The 21932-nt window shown below is 34.6% G+C and overlaps 2 protein-coding genes across 5 annotated transcripts; one reads left to right on the forward strand and one right to left on the reverse strand.

Annotated features, from left to right (window-relative positions):
• The first annotated feature begins 276 nt into the window (after nt 1–276).
• On the forward strand, nt 277–19461 carry LOC145730370 (cadherin-AgCad1-like). 3 transcript variants are annotated; one of them, XM_081981552.1, is made up of 31 exons: nt 277–541; nt 3385–3435; nt 4347–4508; nt 4565–4797; nt 4857–4979; nt 5117–5263; nt 5317–5448; nt 5909–6005; nt 6062–6384; nt 6439–6627; nt 7848–8044; nt 9273–9492; nt 9758–9936; nt 9992–10176; nt 10235–10403; nt 10587–10737; nt 10795–10945; nt 11530–11712; nt 11911–12023; nt 13932–14177; nt 14367–14525; nt 14583–14721; nt 14777–14886; nt 14946–15180; nt 15330–15523; nt 17417–17518; nt 17576–17795; nt 17851–18118; nt 18178–18378; nt 18593–18766; nt 19260–19461. In XM_081981552.1, the coding sequence occupies exons 1-31, from the start codon at nt 292–294 to the stop codon at nt 19339–19341; spliced, it is 5385 nt and encodes a 1794-aa protein (XP_081837678.1). In that variant the 5' UTR covers nt 277–291; the 3' UTR covers nt 19342–19461. The 3 variants fall into 3 exon arrangements, with proteins under 3 accessions (XP_081837678.1, XP_081837679.1, XP_081837680.1); XM_081981553.1 differs by lacking the exon at nt 277–541 and adding an exon at nt 1447–1604; XM_081981554.1 differs by lacking the exon at nt 277–541 and adding an exon at nt 1861–1879.
• A 676-nt stretch (nt 19462–20137) lies between these two features.
• On the reverse strand, nt 20138–21627 carry LOC145730374 (uncharacterized). 2 transcript variants are annotated; one of them, XM_081981561.1, is made up of 3 exons: nt 21442–21627; nt 20565–21377; nt 20138–20499 (listed from the first exon to the last, which is right to left on the reverse strand). In XM_081981561.1, exons 2-3 carry the CDS (start codon nt 21240–21242, stop codon nt 20215–20217), a joined length of 963 nt encoding a protein of 320 aa, XP_081837687.1. In that variant the 5' UTR covers nt 21243–21377; nt 21442–21627; the 3' UTR covers nt 20138–20214. The 2 variants fall into 2 exon arrangements, with proteins under 2 accessions (XP_081837687.1, XP_081837688.1); XM_081981562.1 differs by having other exon boundaries at nt 20565–21395.
• Nucleotides 21628–21932: the final 305 nt, after the last annotated feature.

Below are 21932 nucleotides of genomic sequence, written 5' to 3' on the forward strand. Positions count from 1 at the left end.
GAGATCTTCACCGCTACGCCGGGAAGATATATTTATCTGTATGGACAGCAGGGCAGCAATGGCTGCCTTAAAAGCTGATTCAACGACGTCTGCGCTGGTGCTGGAGTGTAAAAAGACACTCCTGTCGCTCACGCGGATCGCCAAGGTACGTCTAACTTGGGTTCCAAGGCACTACGGTGTTAGAAGAAACGAGGAGGCGGACCGGTTGGCCCTACGTGGCTCCAAAGAGAGACCCGTAGTATCCGAACCATATTGTAGAAAAGATCCGATATTGCTTGGGAGCCCGGAGGCATGTGGCAGTCGCGTTGTCTCATGTGCTTCTTTCCAAGAAACAAGTCGAAGTCCCTGATGGAATTATCCAGAAAGGACCTCAGATGTGTAACAGGACTTCTCACGGATCACTGTCGGATGAGAAGACACATGCACATTTTGGGTCTGTCACAGGATCCGGAATGTCGCTTGTGTCTGGAAGACGAGGAAACTCCGATACACGTTCTCACACAGTGCCCGGCACTTGCGGCGATCAGAAAAGAGCTTTGGGGTAAGAGTGTATGTAATCAACCCCCGTCACCGAACTGGAGGGATACTAGCTTGTGATGGGTCACAATGGGCCCGGCTAGCGGCCTAAGTGTCTTCTCCGAAAGGAGCCCATCTAACAATATCATCATCATCATCATCAAATATGTCGCTCTATGAAAGTGGTTGACGAATGACTTGGGGGTGTATTATAAGGTGTCTATTTAATTCCCACGGTCCGTTGGTCATCTTAAGGGTATTTGCTCACATGTATGTACAATGTTGATCTCGTTATTCGATTTCGTGTGAAATCCCACTCATCTTCTAACAGTTAAAGATGAAGTTTAGTACTTAACACACGTGTAGAATATACTACAAACATTGTAATTTTTACATATGCATGCGTTAAATATCCTATATATAAATATTATCATAATTTGTTTCAGGAGGCTTATCTAAAAAAAAAAACCATATATAATACATCCACCTTAATACGCAAAAACAATATGACAATATCCAGATTCCAGTGTGATTTGTTAAACGTGATGAAGCGTTAAATATGGTTTTAAAACTGGAGCTTATTCATAAATATATCAGATAACATAGTGTTATCTTTTAATTAATAATATTTGTAAAGCGTATTAGTTCTATCTCTGTTGAGTCTGTTGTCAACCATTATCACTATTTATGTACATACTATTAATTTTATGCTATGTAAGCTTTTTATAACATATTTTAACACACACACACACTGAAACTTTCTTTGTGATTTTAATTGCAGATATTCTTGTAAAAACAACAAATTCTGCCTTGAAGTTTTGATCATATCAGCTTGACATTTAAATTTCTGCGCAGCAAAAGACAGAAAACAGATATTTACGAAAGCCTTGTATAAGTACATTAATAAAGCTTACCTATGAGATATCACTGATACGGATTATCTAAGGACAGAAACATTTGCTAGCTCTTAATTTCGGTATTTTGCTTGCTGCTGTGATTTTTTTAGATTATAGTTATCATACAGTAACACAATAGAGACGTGTGTGGTGCTTTCTTGTGCTAATGTGCTTTGTTTCAATTATTTGAAGGTATTTTTTCAGGTTATATAAAGTTTTTTGTTTTACTTGTGTCACTGTTCATATATAATAGTTAAGCACTATTCAAAACAAAAATTTCAAATAGGAATAAGTGTGGAGCGAGAAACATTTGAAAAGGTTTTCAATTTACTACATGAACTTGTAATTTTTTATTATTAATCTTATCAAAATCGCAAAAAGTATACCTAAAGCATATAAAACATTTGATAAGAACTGAAGAGTTTCAAGTGAACAGAAGATAAACTTAAATAAGTTTTCTTCCAAAGGTAGATGCAACTTCTTTGTAAAACGTGCCTCCGGATTGCATTGACATTTTCAAATCAATCAAAATGTTCAACTTTCTGTTTACTGTTTTTTGTCCTAACTTTTCTTCTTCTTTGTTGTTTTCATCAGTGTGTGTTGCCGGAGTGTTTATATTTACGTTTTCTGAAGCACTTTTTTCATTTTCAAAAAACAAAACATGATTTTCTAAAGTTACACCTATGTAAGACGCGTTTCAATCTATTGTATGATTCATGTAAAATTCAAAATTTTGTAATTTACGTAGTTGGTTATTCCAAACCAGTCTCACCTAGTGACTCACCTATTTTTTATTGAGATTTTTCGTTTTCCAATCCAAAATTGTCACATTTTGCAGGTTAGTCTACTTATGCGCTTTTAGTACATTATATGCATAAACATTCTGTCTTATTCATTAGTATGATTTATAGGTTAAATGCATGAAATATCTTCTAGAGAATAGTTTATACTTCTACAATTATTCAACGTCTTCAATTTTAAGACAACAACATTATCATAACTAACGAATCGCAGCTTGTTTAGTTGATTAGGAAACATCCTCTCAAATTGGAGATCAAAATATCTGAGTGGATTTTTTTCTGACAAGAGAAATTAAAAACAAAATATTATTGCGATTTTTTTTGTTGATAATTTTAATCAAATTTAAGCGTCAACTTTATGAGTGTATGTACAGATCTTATATTAATATTGAAGTGATCTCAAAATATTTTTTCCGAGTTTCAAGTGATTGACACTATCAATACTCTACCGTTGTACCGGGTGATAGTAGCTCACAGTGTCCTATGATGATTGTTGAAATTAGATCAGATTTAACATGTAATATGTTAATAAAAGATATGATACTTACTTCTTGTATTGGCTCACGTCTAAGGTCTGCAAAACCTCTAGCGCTTCTTTTCAAAATGGCAGATCTAAAACTGTGGTATTGTCAGTCATTGCCTCAACAGTAACCTCAACTGTTTTCTGTAAATCACTTTTATTGTAAGGTTTGCATTCTGGTTTCCATTTCGCCGTTCAGTTTACTAATCCGACGATCTAGCTTTCCTTATGGGCCCCTGAATAGTCCCTTCATGGTTGCTTTCGTGTCTTCGCAATTTCTTTGCTGCTTGCTTGCTTGCATTGCTTCCAAATTTGCTTTGAACTAGTTTTGACTCACTTGTCGTCAGCTTGCAATCTTGCTTCCATCAGCTTCATAACGTGTTTCACTGCGTTCTCCATTTTCAAACTTTTTCGTCCTAAAGCTCTTCTGTCTTCTTAAATTTTTAATCCCACTTCTTCTCTTTCTTCCACTTTTTATTTTTATCTCACCCTTCAAATCGTGTCATCTATTTTACAAATAGCTGTATCACAAAGTTAACTCAAACAAACAATTATACGAAGTAACACAAAGTAAATTATCTGTATACGGGGTGATCAAAAATAACTAAAAGCTCCTTTATTACAAATATTAAAACTTGCGTACATGTTTTAGGCATGCTGCCCCGATGGTATTTAGGCTTCATCGTCAACATTTGCCTATTAAGTAAGTATAGTATGTTTTGTTTCTATTTTATTTAGTATTAAAAGCCCTATACAGAAATTGCTAGATGCAGCATTTTTCTTGTCTACATATTCTCCAACTTATAAATGAAAGTTGTTACAAACTTCAAATCAAGAGTAAGCTACTATAAATTATTAATATAGTACTCATTTATCTATACTTCCGGTCCAAATGGTTGTAGATCTTCCGGTTTTCATATCCTAGTTGAAATACGAAAGCGTATGTCGAAGTTTGACACCATTGTTCACACTGTCCTACAGTATATGTTCTCTAGCTCTTAATGGACAGATCAAGCTTTCTTCTATGAAATGAACAGAACTGAACATAAATATTAAATACGAAAAATATAAAAATCAAAGCCCTAGAACTCATCTTGAAAGTCGACGACAAAAATGAGAATATTTGTTTTACCAATGTTAAAGCTAAAGGAATTGACAGAGATCAGAAGAAGTAATTATGTATTTGAACAGTTTTTGCATCGTGAGGTCCTTTCAAAGACCACAAATTGAAATAAAAGTTGGGAAAAGAGACAAGACAAACAAAACAAATATTAACGAAAAACTGTATCTCTTCAGATAAGCAATTTGGTATATAGGTGAGTTCGGCTCCTACGTCATTTTTGAGTGATCTCTATAGATACCTGCGCTATATTGATTGCTTTACAAAACACCTTGTAGATTCACTATCAAAATTGTATCTAATCATGCACACCTCATCATGCTCATTTCCTTTAACACCATGTATCTTGCAAACGTTTTAGAGTTTGCAAATCTAAGATCATATCAACTTTCAGTTTTCAGTTGTAAAGCAAGCAAAACAATCGTAAACAACCTGTATATTTTACACTGAATTTTCTTATTATGTAAATTAATTATCTTATTGATAACATTTAGATCACTTTGACACTTACGTTTTGGAACAAGCAGACAACGAATATATTTTAAACTGGACGGAAGACTACAAGAATGACGCATTCACTTTGGACTTAAAAGAAAACAATCATGATGGAGAAAACGCTTCACGCTTACTATTATTTACTCTAACTCCAGATGCAGGTAAGTGCCTGGTTGTCATTTCACAAAATATAAAATTAAAAATAATACATTTTTAGGTGAAACGTTTTCGACTTGGACCTTTTCTAAAGGATCATTCACTTCAAAAACGGTAGAGGTGGATGGTTCCTATCAGTTCTACACCCAACAGTATATGGATTATGAGACGGAAACTGATCACTCCTACACACTTTACACTCTTTTGGGTAATAGCCAAATAACAGTAGTAATAACCACAATTAACATTGATGATGAACCTCCGACTCTAACTGCAACAATGTGCACCATGAATGTATATTATACTGTTTATATCGAAACTCCTATTTGTTACGTTTGAGTTTATTTTTATAGGAAAATACTGACTATACAGGAACTAATACAAACTGTACTGCCACATTGTCGGACCCTGATGGTTGGTTAGGAAATACAACGTTCCAAATTGTAAACAGTAATGCAAATGCAGAAACATATCTGGTAGGTTTTCTAGATGTTGTTAATTTTGTAATCAAAATTACTTTTTGGCAAAAACGCAGACTAGCAAACTAAGCTACTAATTATCACTGCAGGTGCTTGCTTTCATCGAATTTTAAATCAGATTATTTACGTTCCAGGAAAAAGAAGACGAGCTATTTACATTCTATTTTGATAAAGATATTGCAGCTAATGTCTACAGTACCACAGTATACTTAAATACCCTTCCACCCAACCAACTAGACTACGAGACAAAGATTTTTTACTCTTTTACGGTTCAAGCAAAGGTAAAATCTATTTGATATGTTATCTGGGTAAAATTATGTTTGTTTTTGAAAAGGATGGTGCTGGACATTCGACAACCCCTAACGCGGATGTTACGTGTATTGTGGATGTAGGCGACTTAAATGATATGCCTCCGGAATGGACTGACTATTTTAACACCATGCAAATAACCGAAAAAACCGATTATGTAAGTGTATTAATGTTGTTCGGTTTTATTACTAAATTTCCTATGTTGTTCATGGATATCCACTAAGCTTTTATCACCACATCCCTGAAACACCCCGTATAACAAACGCTTATTCTTCAATTGAATGTAGTTTATATGGGACTTTGACATTAATTTTGAATAGATAATAACACCAATTACCAACCAGTGAATAATGAATCATTCTTCAGAAGTCTTTAAGACCAAAATGTCTCGCTTTGGTATTTTTTCTTTATACTTTTGCTAAATTCTGTCAGGAAAAAGAAAATCCACAGGTTAAAATTGTTTTCAGAGACTCACAGATCTTGAAAGGTAAATTATTGTGTTAACCACAGAAAACACAACCGGTCTCACGTTAGTGTTATTATTATATCATATTATCATCATAACTCTCATTACATGCTTGTTCATAATAATTATAATGTATAATAATTTTTTACAGTCATTTACTGTTACTGCGATAGACGGAGATCGATATATTAATGCTGATATAATCTACTTCCTTCTAACCTCTGATGATGGAGGTGATTACTGCAACGGTAGTAACAACTTACTGCAAAATAACTAGATAAATAAGTTATGTTTTTAATTGTAGGATCATGTGTGAACATCACAACACAAGGCAAAAAGGGAAATATCACAGTGAAACCAATTGATCGAGATACCAATGATATTTCAACATACAAGTTTGATATAATGGCTCAAGAAACGGACGAGCCTCCCTACACTGTAAACCTTAGTATCACGTTTTTCCTTGAAGATCTTGATGATCACAGTCCGGTTTTCTTGTATGTTAATAGAACAAATGACACAAGTTTCGACGTCAAAAATGAGGATAAAAAAATCGTACAGTTTACTTTTTACGAAAATTTTGCAGGCGCTATCGATGGAAATATTGGGATTCAAGATTTAGATACTGTAGGTAAGTTTTGAGCAAATGTCTGCAAAGTAGGTAATCATATGCTATTTTAGGGTGAAAACGCTCAGTTTTCGGTAGAATTACAGGAGAATGAAGAACGGTTGCATAGCGATGTTAGCTATACTGATGCATTTTTGGTTGTACCCACCGCAGGTTACAAAAATGGCATTTTTACTATAAACGTGAAAAACTCTACTTATTTGGATTTCGAAAATGAACCTTGGCAAAATATCACATTCTATGTACGAAAATTTGTATAAAGCTGTGCATAGTGTTTTAGTAACACGTCAAGTAGCAGGTGGAATTGGTCTGAGATTTTCTTTATTGGAAATGCTTTGATAACTAACGAACACAGTTTCAGTATATCAATTGGATCAGAAACAATATAGTTTTGCTGCAAAATCTGATGACATCTGTATTCAACTGTATGAGTTAGACTGAACAAATGGCGCCCCCAAGTCTAGGAAATGCTCCATAGATGCTACATCATTCGTCGTGTCTCAGTGGATTGGGATTAATTTCCAATAAACATACATATGATATCTGTGTACAACCAAATGATGCGCCATTTATGGAGCAGTTCCTAGACTTAAAGACACCATTAGTAAATTCTGTCATACAGTTGAGTACAGATGTCACCAGATGATGCACAACAACTCTATCTATCTAAACAGCGCTAAACATCCATCTTTGCATATAGGCCTCCTCTTTTCTACTCCATGCCTCTCTATCGTTGGCGGTTTGTGTCCATTTTACTCAAGGGTTAAGACCCTTTCTCAAGTCACCTGACCATCGCATTTGGGGTCTTCCTGTTTTACGCTTGTTACTCCATGGTCTCCACTGTAAAGTAATTTTATTCTATCGGTCGTCTTTTGGACGCATTGTCACAACCACTATCTTGAGCAATACGATATAATTCAAAATCAAACATCAAAACATCTCTGTCCTTTTAAGATTTTTCTTCAATGGAGTTGGAGAGGAGTGGAGAGAGATTTGTTCTATTTCCAAGTTGCAGTTTCATTTTCAACGTCGTTTACATGTTTGAACTAGTTTGATTGTAGTATTCAATATCCCAATCAAACAGATTCTACGGGTTTTACATCCTGGGGAATGCAAACTGTGTCGAAGAACACCCTTTTTACGTCATTATGATATTTCAATGTTTTCTCAGCAAACTCATATTCAACAAGTTTTACATTTTCCAAGTGCCTTCATTAAGTCTTTTTGACATCTTCGGTAAATTTTAGATATTTGGGTTATACCAAGGATGCTAAAAGTTTTTTAAAATGAGTTGCATCCACCAAATTTCTTCTTCAAAGCATTTTATAAAACTCTTGTTCAGGTCAAGACAAATCTTGTCCTACGATACGTTGGTTTAAAATTTGCATTACTACTGAATGGCCTACACTTGCTACTCGACGTTAAAACGTTATGCATTTAAAACATCAATGTAATATTTCAGATTCATTCTTCTGGGACATTGAACAGTTCCAACGAAGACTATTTGCTAGTAAATATCAATTTACTAGACTACAACGATGAGCTCCCAATTTTTAAAAATTCCTCATATGCTGTGTCAGTTAAAGAAAATATTAAGAAAGGTGAAGAGATTATTACTGTTAAAGCCACTGACCGAGACGCTGAAGATGCAGTACTAAAGTAAGTTCAAATTAAAGAATTTTCATAGAGAAGTTTAAAAAATTACTTAATACCATTAAACAAATTTTACAAAAGAACGACCACAATTTCTCTATAATTGATTATTCAATTAAAAACCACCAGTAGAAATCTCATCAATCAGGCCTACAACACCAACCTCTCTATATCTTAGCTCATTTTTGTTAAAAATCTCATCTGACGAGCCAATACTCTACATCAATATATCTCACCTATACCAACTCTATCCACTTATTCAATTCAATCCGACAGATTTTAGCGCTGAGGATGTCTTTGTTAACCGAAACCGATGCGCTATAAATGATTTTGAGAAAAATTCGTACAAGATGTTCTCATTGCGCACCCTGCAGTCATTACAGTACACGCAGCATAACCAAAACCTTCTTGACAACAGTACATTGCCCGTGATGATCCTGAAGACTTGGCTCTGAATCTTTTTTGACCCTCTGTTTCTTTTTACCTGAAATCTTGTAATCCTTTAGTAAGCATATTCTAGCCAACGGAACCTGCGCCCCACCAAACCTTTATAGAATCTTCCATAATTACTTACCACTTTCAACTTTCAAAATGTTATAAATAATGTGTTCAGTCCATTTCATCTGTCCATAAAATGTTCAACCCAGATAAATGTGGTTTGTACAGAAGTCAATGTATTGATTCCCACGTTGAAGCCTTCTGGGTGACGGCAGCAGCACATCTCAAACCTCTCCTCGATTACGCATTGCCTTTGTCAGAGTACATCCTTTCATTCCATAGTACAGAGTTGAAAATACGTAGCACCGCAATCATCGAATACGTAGAAGGATTGACAAGTCTCGAGATGTAAGAAATTTTCCTAAATGCTGCTCTAACCTGCTCGATGCGGAAACTTTTTCCTCCTTGTTATTCCACTCACTGCTCAACCAACACTCCAGGTATCTGACGCTGGAGACTTTCTGAATGTGTTGGTTTCCTGTAAGCTCACCATTTTTGCTAATAACCATAGCTTTGGTATTACCTGATATTCAACTTTTGCCCTCCTTCTTTGCTTTTGGTCAAAACTCTATCCAGCAGCGCTTGCAAACCATCAGACACTTCCCGCCAGCAGAACCGTATCGTCCGCATAACGCAAGTTATTAATTACTTCTCCGTTGACAACAATTCGTTCCCGTGCTTTTTAATTTATTTAAACCGTGGTTAAAGTAATTCAATATGAACTTCTTTGTTTTAGACATTCACTAGTTGGTGCTAGCACTATAATCGATGCAATGGCTATCGACAGTGCCGAAGGCATAATTACAGTGGCTGGAGAAAATTATGTGTTTGACTATGACCGAATAAATCCAGTTATTTTCCAAATAGAAGCAGTCGATAAAGCTGATCATGTAACGACCGTACCTGTTACTATCAATTTGATAGATGTTAACAATAAAGCACCTACTTACGTAGTGGTAAGTGGTTGATCTTAGATAAAACTCTCCTAAAATGTATGGGGTAATTAGATATGTCTTACTCAAATGCTTACTCCGTTAACTTGGATTAGCAGGACAGTCGCTTCCTCAAAGTGTGTTTTGACCAAAACTAAATATAGTTTCAAGGAAGAAAGCCATTTTAAATGTTGCTTTAGATATTCGATTATAGAGAATTATTACATTATGTACCTACTGCAATTTTTCACAAAATTCTTATGATAGCCTTTTTGTTGTAAAACATTAGGAAGATATAATTCAAGTGGAAGAAAACCAAGTAATTGGAATTGCCTTAAATGCAACAATAACGGCATCTGATGTTGATACTGATCGAAAATTAACGGCCGAAATAAACTGGGATAGGTCTTACGCAAGGAAAAACTCTCAAATGCTGCCGACAAGTGCCAATAATACAAAGGCTATGCAGTAAGTACTCAAGCAATTAAAAACCCGCATTAAATATGTTTTTTATATTTGTTAGATTCTTGGATCTGACTTATGAGCAAACCAGTACAGACACAATTTCCATAACATTATATGTTAGTAACAACAATGCTAACCAAACAGCTCCAGACTACGAGACCTTCGATACTCTATACTTAAGCATCAACATAACCGATCTAAACACGTTAGTTCCAGAATTTGAATCAAAGAAAAGTACTGAAGGTATAATCACCCGAGCTACTTCAATTATAAAGTATTGTAAGAACGGTTGGATTTGCAGCTCTTGTTATTGTAAACATTATCGATATTAACGACAATCCTCCTATATTCACCGATCAGTCGAAAGCGAAAAATCGGACAATCTACGAAGAGTCTCCGATAAATACTATTGTCGGCACTATAGAAGCTACAGATTTAGATGTGGGTGATGAAGTAGAGTACACGTGCACGTAAGTATAGAAAATATGTCCGCGTGGTCGTGGCTTTGATTGATTGGAGAAGAAAATCATTAATTATACAGTTTAGTTCAAGAAAATATAGAATAGAATAGTATGAAGGTGGTGGATATCTGTATTTTATATTGATCATGACACTTCATATTATTTTAGTACATAACATACATTAATGTTTAGTTATGTCAATGAGACTCTGGATTGGTTTGAATGCGACTCTTCCGGTCAAATAACGGCTAAAACCGCCAATATTGACGCTGATACCGGTCCTGTATACAACGTAAGCATTAATTGTACAGCCACTGATGGATTCTGGACGACTTGGCACGTTGTAAGGAACAGGTTTTACTGTTAGTTGGCTAGTAATATTGTATTAAACTTTTTGTAGTTTGACATTTACATATTGGACACGAACAACAAAGAGCCGCAAATTAGAGTCAACGATTCTTTACCAAGCGCTGCGGTCGTCGAAATACAAGAGCAGTCTCCCATTGGTACTTTTGTAACTACTGTACCAGCTCCAGACGCTGATCGAGATGGTAAGTTATTTAAGATATACAGAAAATGAACTGAAGTTGTTCATATACAGGTGTGGTAAAAAAAACCGACCATAGGAAAACCGTGTAACTAAGTTATGGGTTAACATAATTGGCCTATTGGACTATTCCTATTTATTTCGATGAATGAGTGTTTACTGATTTCTGAACTTATTTTTTAATGGGACTACTTGGACATTTTTTGAGTTTTCTGTCTTTGTCTCGTGCATGTATTAATGTTTATCTGTACGTTACACGGTTTTTCTTTTACCGTAAAAAATTTAAAATAAATGAATGAACATAAAACAAGTCACCATGCATATGTGTCAGAAGAAATCAATCCACCTTATTTTGTTCGTTAATTAGTTGTACAATATAAATCATTTTGAAATTTTCATACCTATACATACGCTTATGCTATTTTTGTATGCTATTTTACAAATTTTTAAACTCTGTTCAGTGTAGAGTAAAATTTAGAATACGATGACGCAGATACCAGAAAACTACTCTTGAGGTTCTGAACTGGTGTTTAACTTTAACAAATTCAATAACAAAATTATTTTATTATTTCATAATTTGTTTTGCAGTTCCCTACCATACGGTCCAATGTCGACTGAACCAAGGTGAAGAATGTTATAACTCGTTTGAGCTGGACTATGAAATCTTTGAAATCAGAGTGAAAGTAGGAGGATCAGACCTCGACAGAGATACTAAAAAGGCAAACTATACTTGTACTTTGACTTGCACCGACAATCCGAACAATGAACAAAGTATGTATTGATCAAAAAAGAAGGTTTGCTTTTTGTTGTTATATCTTGTTGAATATGCCGAACAATTGTTCTTTAGATACCCAGTATTTTTGATGGTTTTGATCAGTCGGTTTTTCAAAATAACAATTATTTATCTTACTAAAGCCTAAAGTGATACTTTTTTGAATGAGCACGACTTATAATTTTTAAATGTTTTAGATGGTGGACAAAAATCAGACACCACCAGTTTCGTTATTAAGCTTCTTGACATTAACAACCACTGTCCAGAAATGAAAACGTCTGAATTAGAAACTATCGAAGCCCTTAAGGAGGTAAGATGAATTAACTTGATATAGGTATACCGAAATTCAAACAAAATTGGTAGGGCGTTACAAATACTAATAATTTACAACATAAAATCAATACACCAGTATTATTAGTGTGAAAAACAAATTGGTTTGATGACCATGAGGTTGGTAGCAATGAGCGTTATTCTCAAGTTTGTTTAGTTCCCACATAGCAAAATTGTATGCCTGGAATATGCTTGGCAGTTACTTTCAGACAGGGGTATGTATATTCTCAAATATATGCCAGATATGTGCCCAGTATATGAAAGTATATTACCATTACGGGCCTGGCATATTACTTTGTCCCTTTAGTTCATGTGCCAGGCATGTTTCTCAGGAATCTAAAAATAACATTGATGTAGGCGGAAACTTTAAAATTGTATTTTTTTTGTAATTTCATTAATTTTTGTAGTTTTTGTTTGGTTAACGCGTTGTAATCTTCTTGTGCTTGAGTTACCTCAACGGCTGAATGAAAATGTAAGGTTTTAAAATAAGACATATTCATATTTTGCTTTTCTTATATCGATTTATAGTTTATACTATATTTTCATTATTCTCATTTACTCATTCAGTTTGAAATAGTGTGGTATATCTTGTAAAAATTTTTACAAAAGTAGAAATAGTGAAAATAAAAGAAGAAGCGTCTAGAAAAGTTTCGAACATTTGTAGAGAATTTTTGGCATTTATTTTATTAGGGGCGTATCTCGCATTTCCAAAAGAATTCTAACGGCTTCTCGTAATTTTTAGTAAATATTAATAAAATCAGGACCTCTATGTTTGGTAGGTTTTAGTAGTATTTAGAGCTCGATTTAGAGACTTCTGACACTTCCAAAAAAATTCTAGAGGCTCCTAGGAATTAATCACTCTGGCAATATTGCTAAACTTTTTTTTTGCAGAACATCACCCTACTTTTGTTTGATTTTTGGTATCTATACATAATTATACAGGGTGGTCCTACGAGAACTGCATCGATCGATTATGGAAAAAGTACAAATAAGAAAAATCTGAAAATTTGAGTAGCCACCAGAGTTGGAGGTCATCATTCATCTAAAATATGGGGATACTTGCTTATTTTAAATGGAATGAAATAATTCATTTATAATGTCGTATACCCATATTTATCAGTTTCTGAGATATTCACCATTTTTTCTTTGTTTTTCTGTTTTGCTATGTTAAACAAAATTGGTTCTAAGTGCGGGTGCAGTAAGGCGTCCAAATTAATTATACAAAGTGTTAAAAATTTGCCTTAATTTAAAAATGTAATAATATAGAGGGTCTTATTTTAAAATAAGCAAGTTGATACCTACTTCAGGTATAAACAAAGGTGCCTCCATCTTAAAAATATTTTAGTTGAACGACCCCCATCGACTTTGGTGGCTACCCAAATTTTCAGATTTTCCTTATTTGTACTTTTTCCATTATCAGTCGATGCAGTTCCCCGGAGGACCACCCTGTGTAGATTAGGGAATTTTAAAAAAACCAGTCGAAGATACCGGGTGTCCAGTATAGAATTCAGCAACACTTATTTCAGAGACCGTGCAACACCAAAAAATTTTTACTGAAACTTGTTGAGACTCTTGTAAACTATAAAACAATTTTTTATACAGAGTGAGTCAAAAAAAAATGCGATCAAAACTACTTTTTTTAGGAGGAGCAGCTTCATATTTTTGAATTATTAATTTGTTTTTATGTTCCATTCCAGGTAAATGTCTACTACTAAATGTCTAATTTTTACAGTTAACTTTGTAGAATTTTTAAACTCTATATATTTGAAACTATATTTTCCAAATTCATATAAATAATATGTTTTCTTGTAGCTGTTGATGATTTTCTAGACTGGTTTTTCTAAAAGATTACCCGGTAAATACGAAAAAATGCTTATTTATCTATTAGGGAGACCTGATTGGAAAAATTGAAGCTGAGGACTTGGATGAAGGAATTAATGCTGATATTATAATGGAAATTGAGACAGTTACAAAACTCGAAGATGACGGTAACATTACTGACTACACTGACGATGAACTGTTTAGAATGGAAAAACATGATGACTACTACATAAACGCTACTAGGAAACAATGGCACATGGTGGCCAATAAAACATTAAGAGATTATTATGGACAATATGTGATTCAACTTCGCGTAAGTGGATCTTCTTCTGAATAAAGTGCGCTAATTACAATTCATAATGTTTCCTCAAATATATAAACCTTAAAGAATAAAGATTTGAACTAACATTCCTGGCATATTATAATGGACCTTTAACAATGCACAAATGTTGCAACTATCACATTGATTGATATTATAATAAGATATTATGATCATTAACAGCTCACAGATGAAGGAATAGAACCTCAATCTACTGATGATGAAAACAACTTCGAAGAGAAAGAAAAAGCAAAGTTAACATTAACCATTGGAAAGTTCAACTACTATCCTCCAGTTTTTGTTTTCCCCACTATATCAGGACAGAATTTTTCTCTAACCGCAGTAAGTACCAAAAATGTGTGATTAAAGCAGTTAACTGCAGTAATTCTACTATCCCAGGATCAAGAATCTGGAACCCAACTTGCAATGTACTATCAGAATCAAACATTTGCTGATATTGAAATCAGTGATGGGGGTGATAACTTATGTTTAGAAAAATGGAATCCAACATTTGATGTTGCTTTATTAGACATGGCTTGTAGGTTGACTGCATTCCTTTGAACAAATTTTTGCTAACCATTACACATTTCTAGCGTCTGTAAGAAATTTCTTTGTCATGGAAAAGACGGGTAGATGCACAGCACAACTCCAAGTAGATGACTCTTACAACAAAGACTATGCCGTTAACATAGTTGCTTTTAAGGTAAGTAGAGCTCACTTCGTCTTTCGTTTAGTGTTGCTATTTAGTTTTGTTATTAAAAGCTTAGACTCTCTGTCTCCTTGGATGATAAAGACGCGTCAGATGGAGAAGCCAACTATACCGAAATTACAAACATAACCCTAAACTTTATTGACATAAACGTAGATCCAATATTCAATCAAGATTTAGGACAATGGAACATTTCATTTCTTGAAGATGACGCTAGTCAGATTCAAGAACTGCCTGATGATAGGAAGGCCTCTTACCCTAATATTGACAACAGTTCTGATTTACCAAGTAAGTGATTGTAGAACAGAAATAATATATAACAATAACAAAAACTTTGAGGAAAATACGCAAGTAATGAAACAAAATCCAAAATAGTGCATACTAGATAGATGCGGCAAAATTAGGATGCTTTATTAATATTAAGATGTTTGTTATAGAATATTATTTTTTGGATTCAACTGACGAAGATGTGTTGGAAACATTCGAAATCGAAGTGGATTCAGGCACGATTAAATTACAAAAAAAACTAGATTATTTGGAAAGAACGTTTTACACATTTGACGTGTTAGCTGGGAAAAATCAGAGTATTGGATCGGACAAAAGCGCTTCGAAAATGACTGTCAATGTTACGGTAAGTAAATCAAATTAACGTTATCAAAAAAAAAAAACATAATGCTAGAGTAATAAGACGATTTCTCTACGACTGTTTATGTGTGCTCTCTGTCTTCTTGACGCAACCGTTGTTGTTCTTCTTTTTCTTGTTGACGTATCCTTTCTTGTTGTCGTACTCTTTCCTGTTCTTCAAGCATTGCCATAACTGTCGTAGTTTGGTCTTGTTATTAGCAGGAATTAATTAAGCACACACCACTCATAAAAAAATGTCTAGTTTCAATGTCCTTGCTTTGGCCTGTTGGAGATCCAAAGACAACATCACATGGAAGTCGAAGTTCTCGACTAAATAAAACTTTGGATGGTGACTGTCCTGTTGAGTTGTGGACTGCTCCATACGCTATCAAGAAGAGCGGAATATGCCTGTCCAGTCCTTGTCTTTTGAGAGATGTTGCTCTATGGTCTTATTGAACCTCTCGACCATACCATCCGACTCAGGATGCAGTGATGTTGTTCGGGTTTTTCTAATGCCTAGCACGTTACAGAGTCTCTTAAAGATGTTGGACTCAAACTTTTATACCTGGCCAGAATGTAAGTCCAACGGCACATCAAATCTACTGAAGACATTTTCGACGAGAACATCAGCGACTGTGCTGGCTTCTTGATTTGGAATAGCAACCACTTCAGGCCATTTGCTAAACTAGTCCATGTCTCTGTTTGTCTCAGGAAAAGGTCCACGAGATCTTGTCTATGGTTTTTGGCTAGCTGCACAAGTGGAACATTGTGAGCACCATGATTTCACGTCTTGGCAGTAGTTCACCCAGTAAAAACGTTACCGAATTTTGTTCAAAGTCTTTCCATTGTGCATTTTCTCAAGTACATAGACGATCAGCACTCTGCTATAATGAAAATAAAACAACTGTGACACCAATTCTAACCTACGCGGCAGAAACTCGAGCCGACACAAAGAGAACAAAACAGATAATGAGTAACTAGAAATAAAGACTCTAAGAACAATTACGGGTATAACACTTAGGGACAGACAAACAAATAAGAGTATACGGGAGAAATGTAACATCCAAAGCATCACCAAATGGGTAAAAGCAAGTGACTGGTATAGTCATGTTGATAGAATGGCACCTGACAGATTAGCTAACATTTGTATGTATTGTGTATGCCGTATCTAAGATCCAGAGCGTTTGCAAGGGCATAGAGTCTCTTTGTTACCTCTTTGGAATGTTTTGGAGTATTTTTTGAGCGTTTTTCTCTTTAGAACCAACGTGTGGCGTTTTGATGTTCAGTCCGTCCATTAGCCCCAGCAACAATTTTAAACTGCCTCCTGTACAGTGCCCCTCCCAAGCTTTCTTCACAAAGTTTCTCCATTAAATTTTAGCTTTTACTTTAAAACTTGTCATTGAGGTTTGAATGAAGTTTTGTACTGCTTATCAGGCTTATGTCGACTGATTTTCAGTTTGGTTACCTTCTCTATTTGATGACCAATACAGCTTTACAACTCAATTTCCAAATCGTAAAGTTTAGCTTGTAGTCCTTTTTGTCCTCTTATTTTTCTCTTTGTAGGCGTTCTTCTTTGCTCTTGTTTTCCTCTCTGTCCCCATTCTTCTTCCTTAATTTTTTCTAGCCTTTAGCATGTCAAGCAATTACTTAGATTCAGCCATTGCGTCGCAAACAATAAGAATTCTTTGCTTCCTACGCGAACTATTTTTTTCTGTCTTTCTGACTTTATTAGCCAATACATGTTTTGTTTTTTCTTCATACAAATTAATGGTTGCATTTGCCCATCTTACTTACCGATACATCTAAATTACAATTCACGCTACTATTAAAAGTTTCATTGGCACATTCTGACTGATAAAATTAAATTAAATCACCATGTACATACATAAACCAATTCTAGGTGATTGATATTAACAACCACGTGCCCCAATGGACCGAATCGTCGTTCTACGGTGCCATTTTGAGTACCACTGAGAAAGGCAGCACTGTTGTCACTCTAAACGTATGTACTTAACAACAGCTTGTGTAGTTATTTTTATGGTTTAGTAATACTTTCTAGGCAACCGACCTGGATACAATAGATCAAGGTAACCTGGAGTACTTCCTGAACGGCACAATTGAATCGGTTGGTTCCGACAATCTTCACAACGTTGTAGAACCATTTTTGCTTGATAAATCAACGGGAGTCATAACGTTGAACTTTAAAGTAGAAGTTAATATGAATGGTTACTTTACTTTTTGGGTTAAAGTACAAGATCATGAAGATGATTATGGGAATGGTTCGTAGAAAGAAAAACTTTATTGTGGGATTTAATTACTTTTTTTTAAAACTAGGACCATTTGAAAACACAACCGTGGTTAACATCACTATTATTACTAGCGACAATACGGTAACTTTTAAATTTGAAAATACTTTGGATACTGTGGTTGAACAAAAAGCTCAGGTATTGGAGACAATTAGCTCAAATTTGGGCTGGAGCTGTCATTTTAAAGATATAGCAAAGTACAGTCAAAATGGAGTGCAGCTTGACAACGTCACTGCTGCTGATATTTACTGCATAGATGGTAATAATAATCTTCTTACTGCCGATGATATGAAAACGTAAGTTTGCAGTCATATCAATTTATTTTTTTAGTGAAATAAAATCTTTATTAACACAGGAAACTGAACAATATTAATACGTATCAGCAATTGAAGCAAAAACTACTGAGCTATGGAATCCTCCTCCAAACCTTCGAATCCGGTGAAACAGCGATAGATAATCTGGAGAACACACTTAAAATTGCTTTGATAAGTGTTTCGGTAGTACTCGGAGCTGCATGCATTATTTTAGGAGTTACGTTTGTCTTCAAAATAAAAGAGTAAGTATTCGTGAGGTAAAGAACAATATCTAGGGATGTTATACTTTTTTCAAAACCGATCGTAAAAGTAAATCAGTGGTTATTGGCCGCTTTAGAGCAAAACTAGCTTTAATAGTTGGAATGCAAGTAGCATGGTCAATTATAATTCGAGCTGAATATACTTTTGCTCCTTTTGTTACTTCTAAACATTAAACAATTAACAATTTTGTTGTAGATTGCAGAATAGACTAGAAAAACTGACTCGTCAAGACTTTGGTTCGGACGAGTCTGCAGTTAATAGAAATGGAATTAACAACATTCCCACGTCAAATTTGTTTGCTGTAGAAGGTGCTAATCCTATTTTCAATATCCAGATGGATAAAGATGTTATTAAGGATGATGTTTTAAGGTAAAAATTAAAGAAATTATATGAGACGGTGACACATGCGGTAGTAAAACAGAAAGGAGTCTATTGTTAAAATGTTGAAATTTTTGAAATTGTCCACATTTTGGCTATTCACAACTTTAGTTGTCCTTAAGCTGTGTGTTGCTGTTTTGCCCCCAGCTGAATTACTTTATGTTGTATTTTCATCACATACATGTTTGTTCTGATTTGAGGATAAAAAATTAGGTTTTTACACCGTGATCTTTGATTTTATTGGATGATTTAAATATGAAATAGCTTGTTATCATCTGTGATTATACCAATACCAATTAGTGAATGTTACATGTACAATTCTACATAGTTGAGCATGTTTGGCTTAAATCCCCAAGGATATTAAGTCTCTGCGTGTAAATTATTTTTCGAAACACGCTACTTTACTCACTGTTCTTAGCTTAGTTGCAAATGCTACAATATGATGTTCTAACCTATATTCTGTAAAACTTGTTTTTCTTTCTAGTATACGTAGCGGCAACTCCGATTTGATTGGCGTCGAGGACAATCCTGAATTCGACGAAATGTTTGGAAAGGAGAAATTTTAAAAACCTTTATTTGTAATGTATGTATAGGTATATAAATTATATTTAAAGTAATAATAAAACCATAGTTATAATCCAAAATATTATAGTATTGGGTTTATTTAAATAAAGATCTTACTTTTATAGTATTACTACAATAATGTAGCTAAAGTTCAGGTCAGAGTTATAGCAAGAGATAGTTTTCATGAAATATACTAGATAATAGATTATTTCCCAAAGGCGGTCCTGACAGAAACCCTTTAGTATACGTATTTCGCTAAAAAAAAATTGATTTGTGGACGACACCACTCTAATAGCAAAAAATGAAGGAGAAATGACCCGAATGCTCGAAAGTGTAACTAATGAGAGTTAGACTTTAGGTCTACAGATTAACCTAGACAAAAGTAAACACGGGGTAATCAAGGGAAAATCTTAGCTCAGGCTCAAGGAATAGAACAATGTTGAGAAATACAGAAGACAGAGTGAGGATCCTGGATGAGTTCTATGGAGAGCTCTATAGACGCAGTAAAACGAGGGCTCCGAAGACATTCCGGATATAACAACATCGGAGATTGATAGTGCTCCACCACAAATGAAGAACAACAGTAGCACAAATTAGGCACGCGGATTGTGTCCTACAAGCTCTTACCAGACTATTCACAGACTGCTGTTATGGCACAATTTGTAAACTCTTTACTAAAGTAATTACGAATCACTTAGGATCTAAAGTCTACTTTTACCAACCGAGAGAACGGCGTGTCGAGTCTGTTGATGTTATCTGTCGCTGGTTTTATCCTTCTGATAAAACAAACAGGACAGCTAGGGATAATCTGTGTGATTTCATTTCTTCAAAATCATCTATTTCTAATACAAACTTTTATCAGCTTAGAAAAGAAATTACTTTACTAAAAATTGGATAATAACAATACAGTAGGTGGTAACGGTTGAAGTTATAGTACCCAAAATACCCCAGGTGATACTAAGACACCCGCCAGCATGTAGGCAAACTAGTCTCGATTTGCTCTCATCTAAAAGTTGATTCAACTGCTTCTCAATCAAATCATGAGTTTTGCTTTGGGAATAAGCTGGTAATTTATTCTGTAATGAGTAGCAGTATTTGGTGGTGTTTTGGCCTTCGTCTTTTAACTTTTCGCCAACGTACCCCACTAAAGCTGCTTGAGCCTTAAAAAGAAAGAGTAATTACATTAACAATTAACTAAACAGAAATATTACTCAAGACTACTCACTGCAGATATGCCACCAAGAAAGAAATGGATTGCAAAAATATATGGGGTTATTTCAAAGCCTTTGACGATTTTCGGTTTAATTCCGAATTCAATCAAAATAGCGCAATCATACATAATATTGCCTATAATGCACATGATCATCACAGTTAAGGTTTGTTTAGTGCTTTCATTAATTTTGTCAACCATGTCGCATAAGTTATTAAAAGTCTGACGCAATTTGATTAACTTGAATAAGTAATCATTAGGTGTTAAAATACCATTTACGTTTATTAGCTTATTAGTGATATTCTTCTCATGTCGTATTATACTGACACTGTTGGACATCAAATATTGCTCACTAAACTCTTTCAAATATACGTTATTCAAGTTTGAGAAGCACTTAATGAGCCTCAGTGCTAGAAAAGTATACACGACAATCACCAAGTTGTGACCCCAGTACTCTACATCTCTCAATATGTAGTACTGATACATATCCCATCCAATCAGACCAGCCATAAAATATATGTTGATTAATATGGGTACAAAAACTGATAACCTCAAGACCCAAACAACAGTTAAAACAGCTGAACAATCTCTACCCATTAACAAGTTATTATTCCAGGCAAAATTTACCAACTCTACGAATACTTCAGTTGTTGGCATAACCGTCCATACAAGTATGTTAAAACTCAGCAGCATAAAATCGCTTAAGCAATTTACAAACTTTAGCACCCCATTATTGAAGGGTTCCAGTGAACCATAGATTAAACATTTGCCCTTTTGACTGATGATAAAAGAATTACGTGAAATCCTACCATACACATTTGCAGGAATCTGAAAATCAGTTTACGTCTTTTTATGGTGTTGAGAAATCTAATTTCTATAGGAAAGTAGTCACTTTTTGAAGCTTCCGAATGAAGAGCGCACATACTTAATGCTTTAAACTAAGTGATTGTTTGTCAGAAAGTAAAATGTTCTATTCTAAATGTTAATCGAATTGAACACGCAATAATGCAGTTTACATACTACACGGTTATGATGAGTATTTTAATTGATCAACTTATTAAAATAAAATAATGTGTTTGCTGATAAAGAATCTTATTACCATCATGCGAGAATTTATTCGTGTATTTCAAGTACATCATAATTAGATCTATAGATTACTATACTGCGAAGTTTAATTAAAATCAACTGAAATATCACGTCTACAAGTATCAGATAATAGGCAATAGCTATGATATGAGTGTATCATTGTAAAATATATCATATGAGAAAGTTAGCAGGACAAGCAAAGCGCGTTAAAAGTAAATCACTTTTAACACTAGTCTCTTAAAACGGTATTTTTAATAGCTATCAGTAGCGTGATCATCATTATTTATTATTAAAAGG

This window comes from Ips typographus, linkage group LG6 (genome assembly GCF_016097725.1).
Source record: "Ips typographus isolate SLU linkage group LG6, UJ_Ityp_2.0, whole genome shotgun sequence".
In the NCBI taxonomy this organism is placed as follows: domain Eukaryota; kingdom Metazoa; phylum Arthropoda; class Insecta; order Coleoptera; family Curculionidae; genus Ips; species Ips typographus.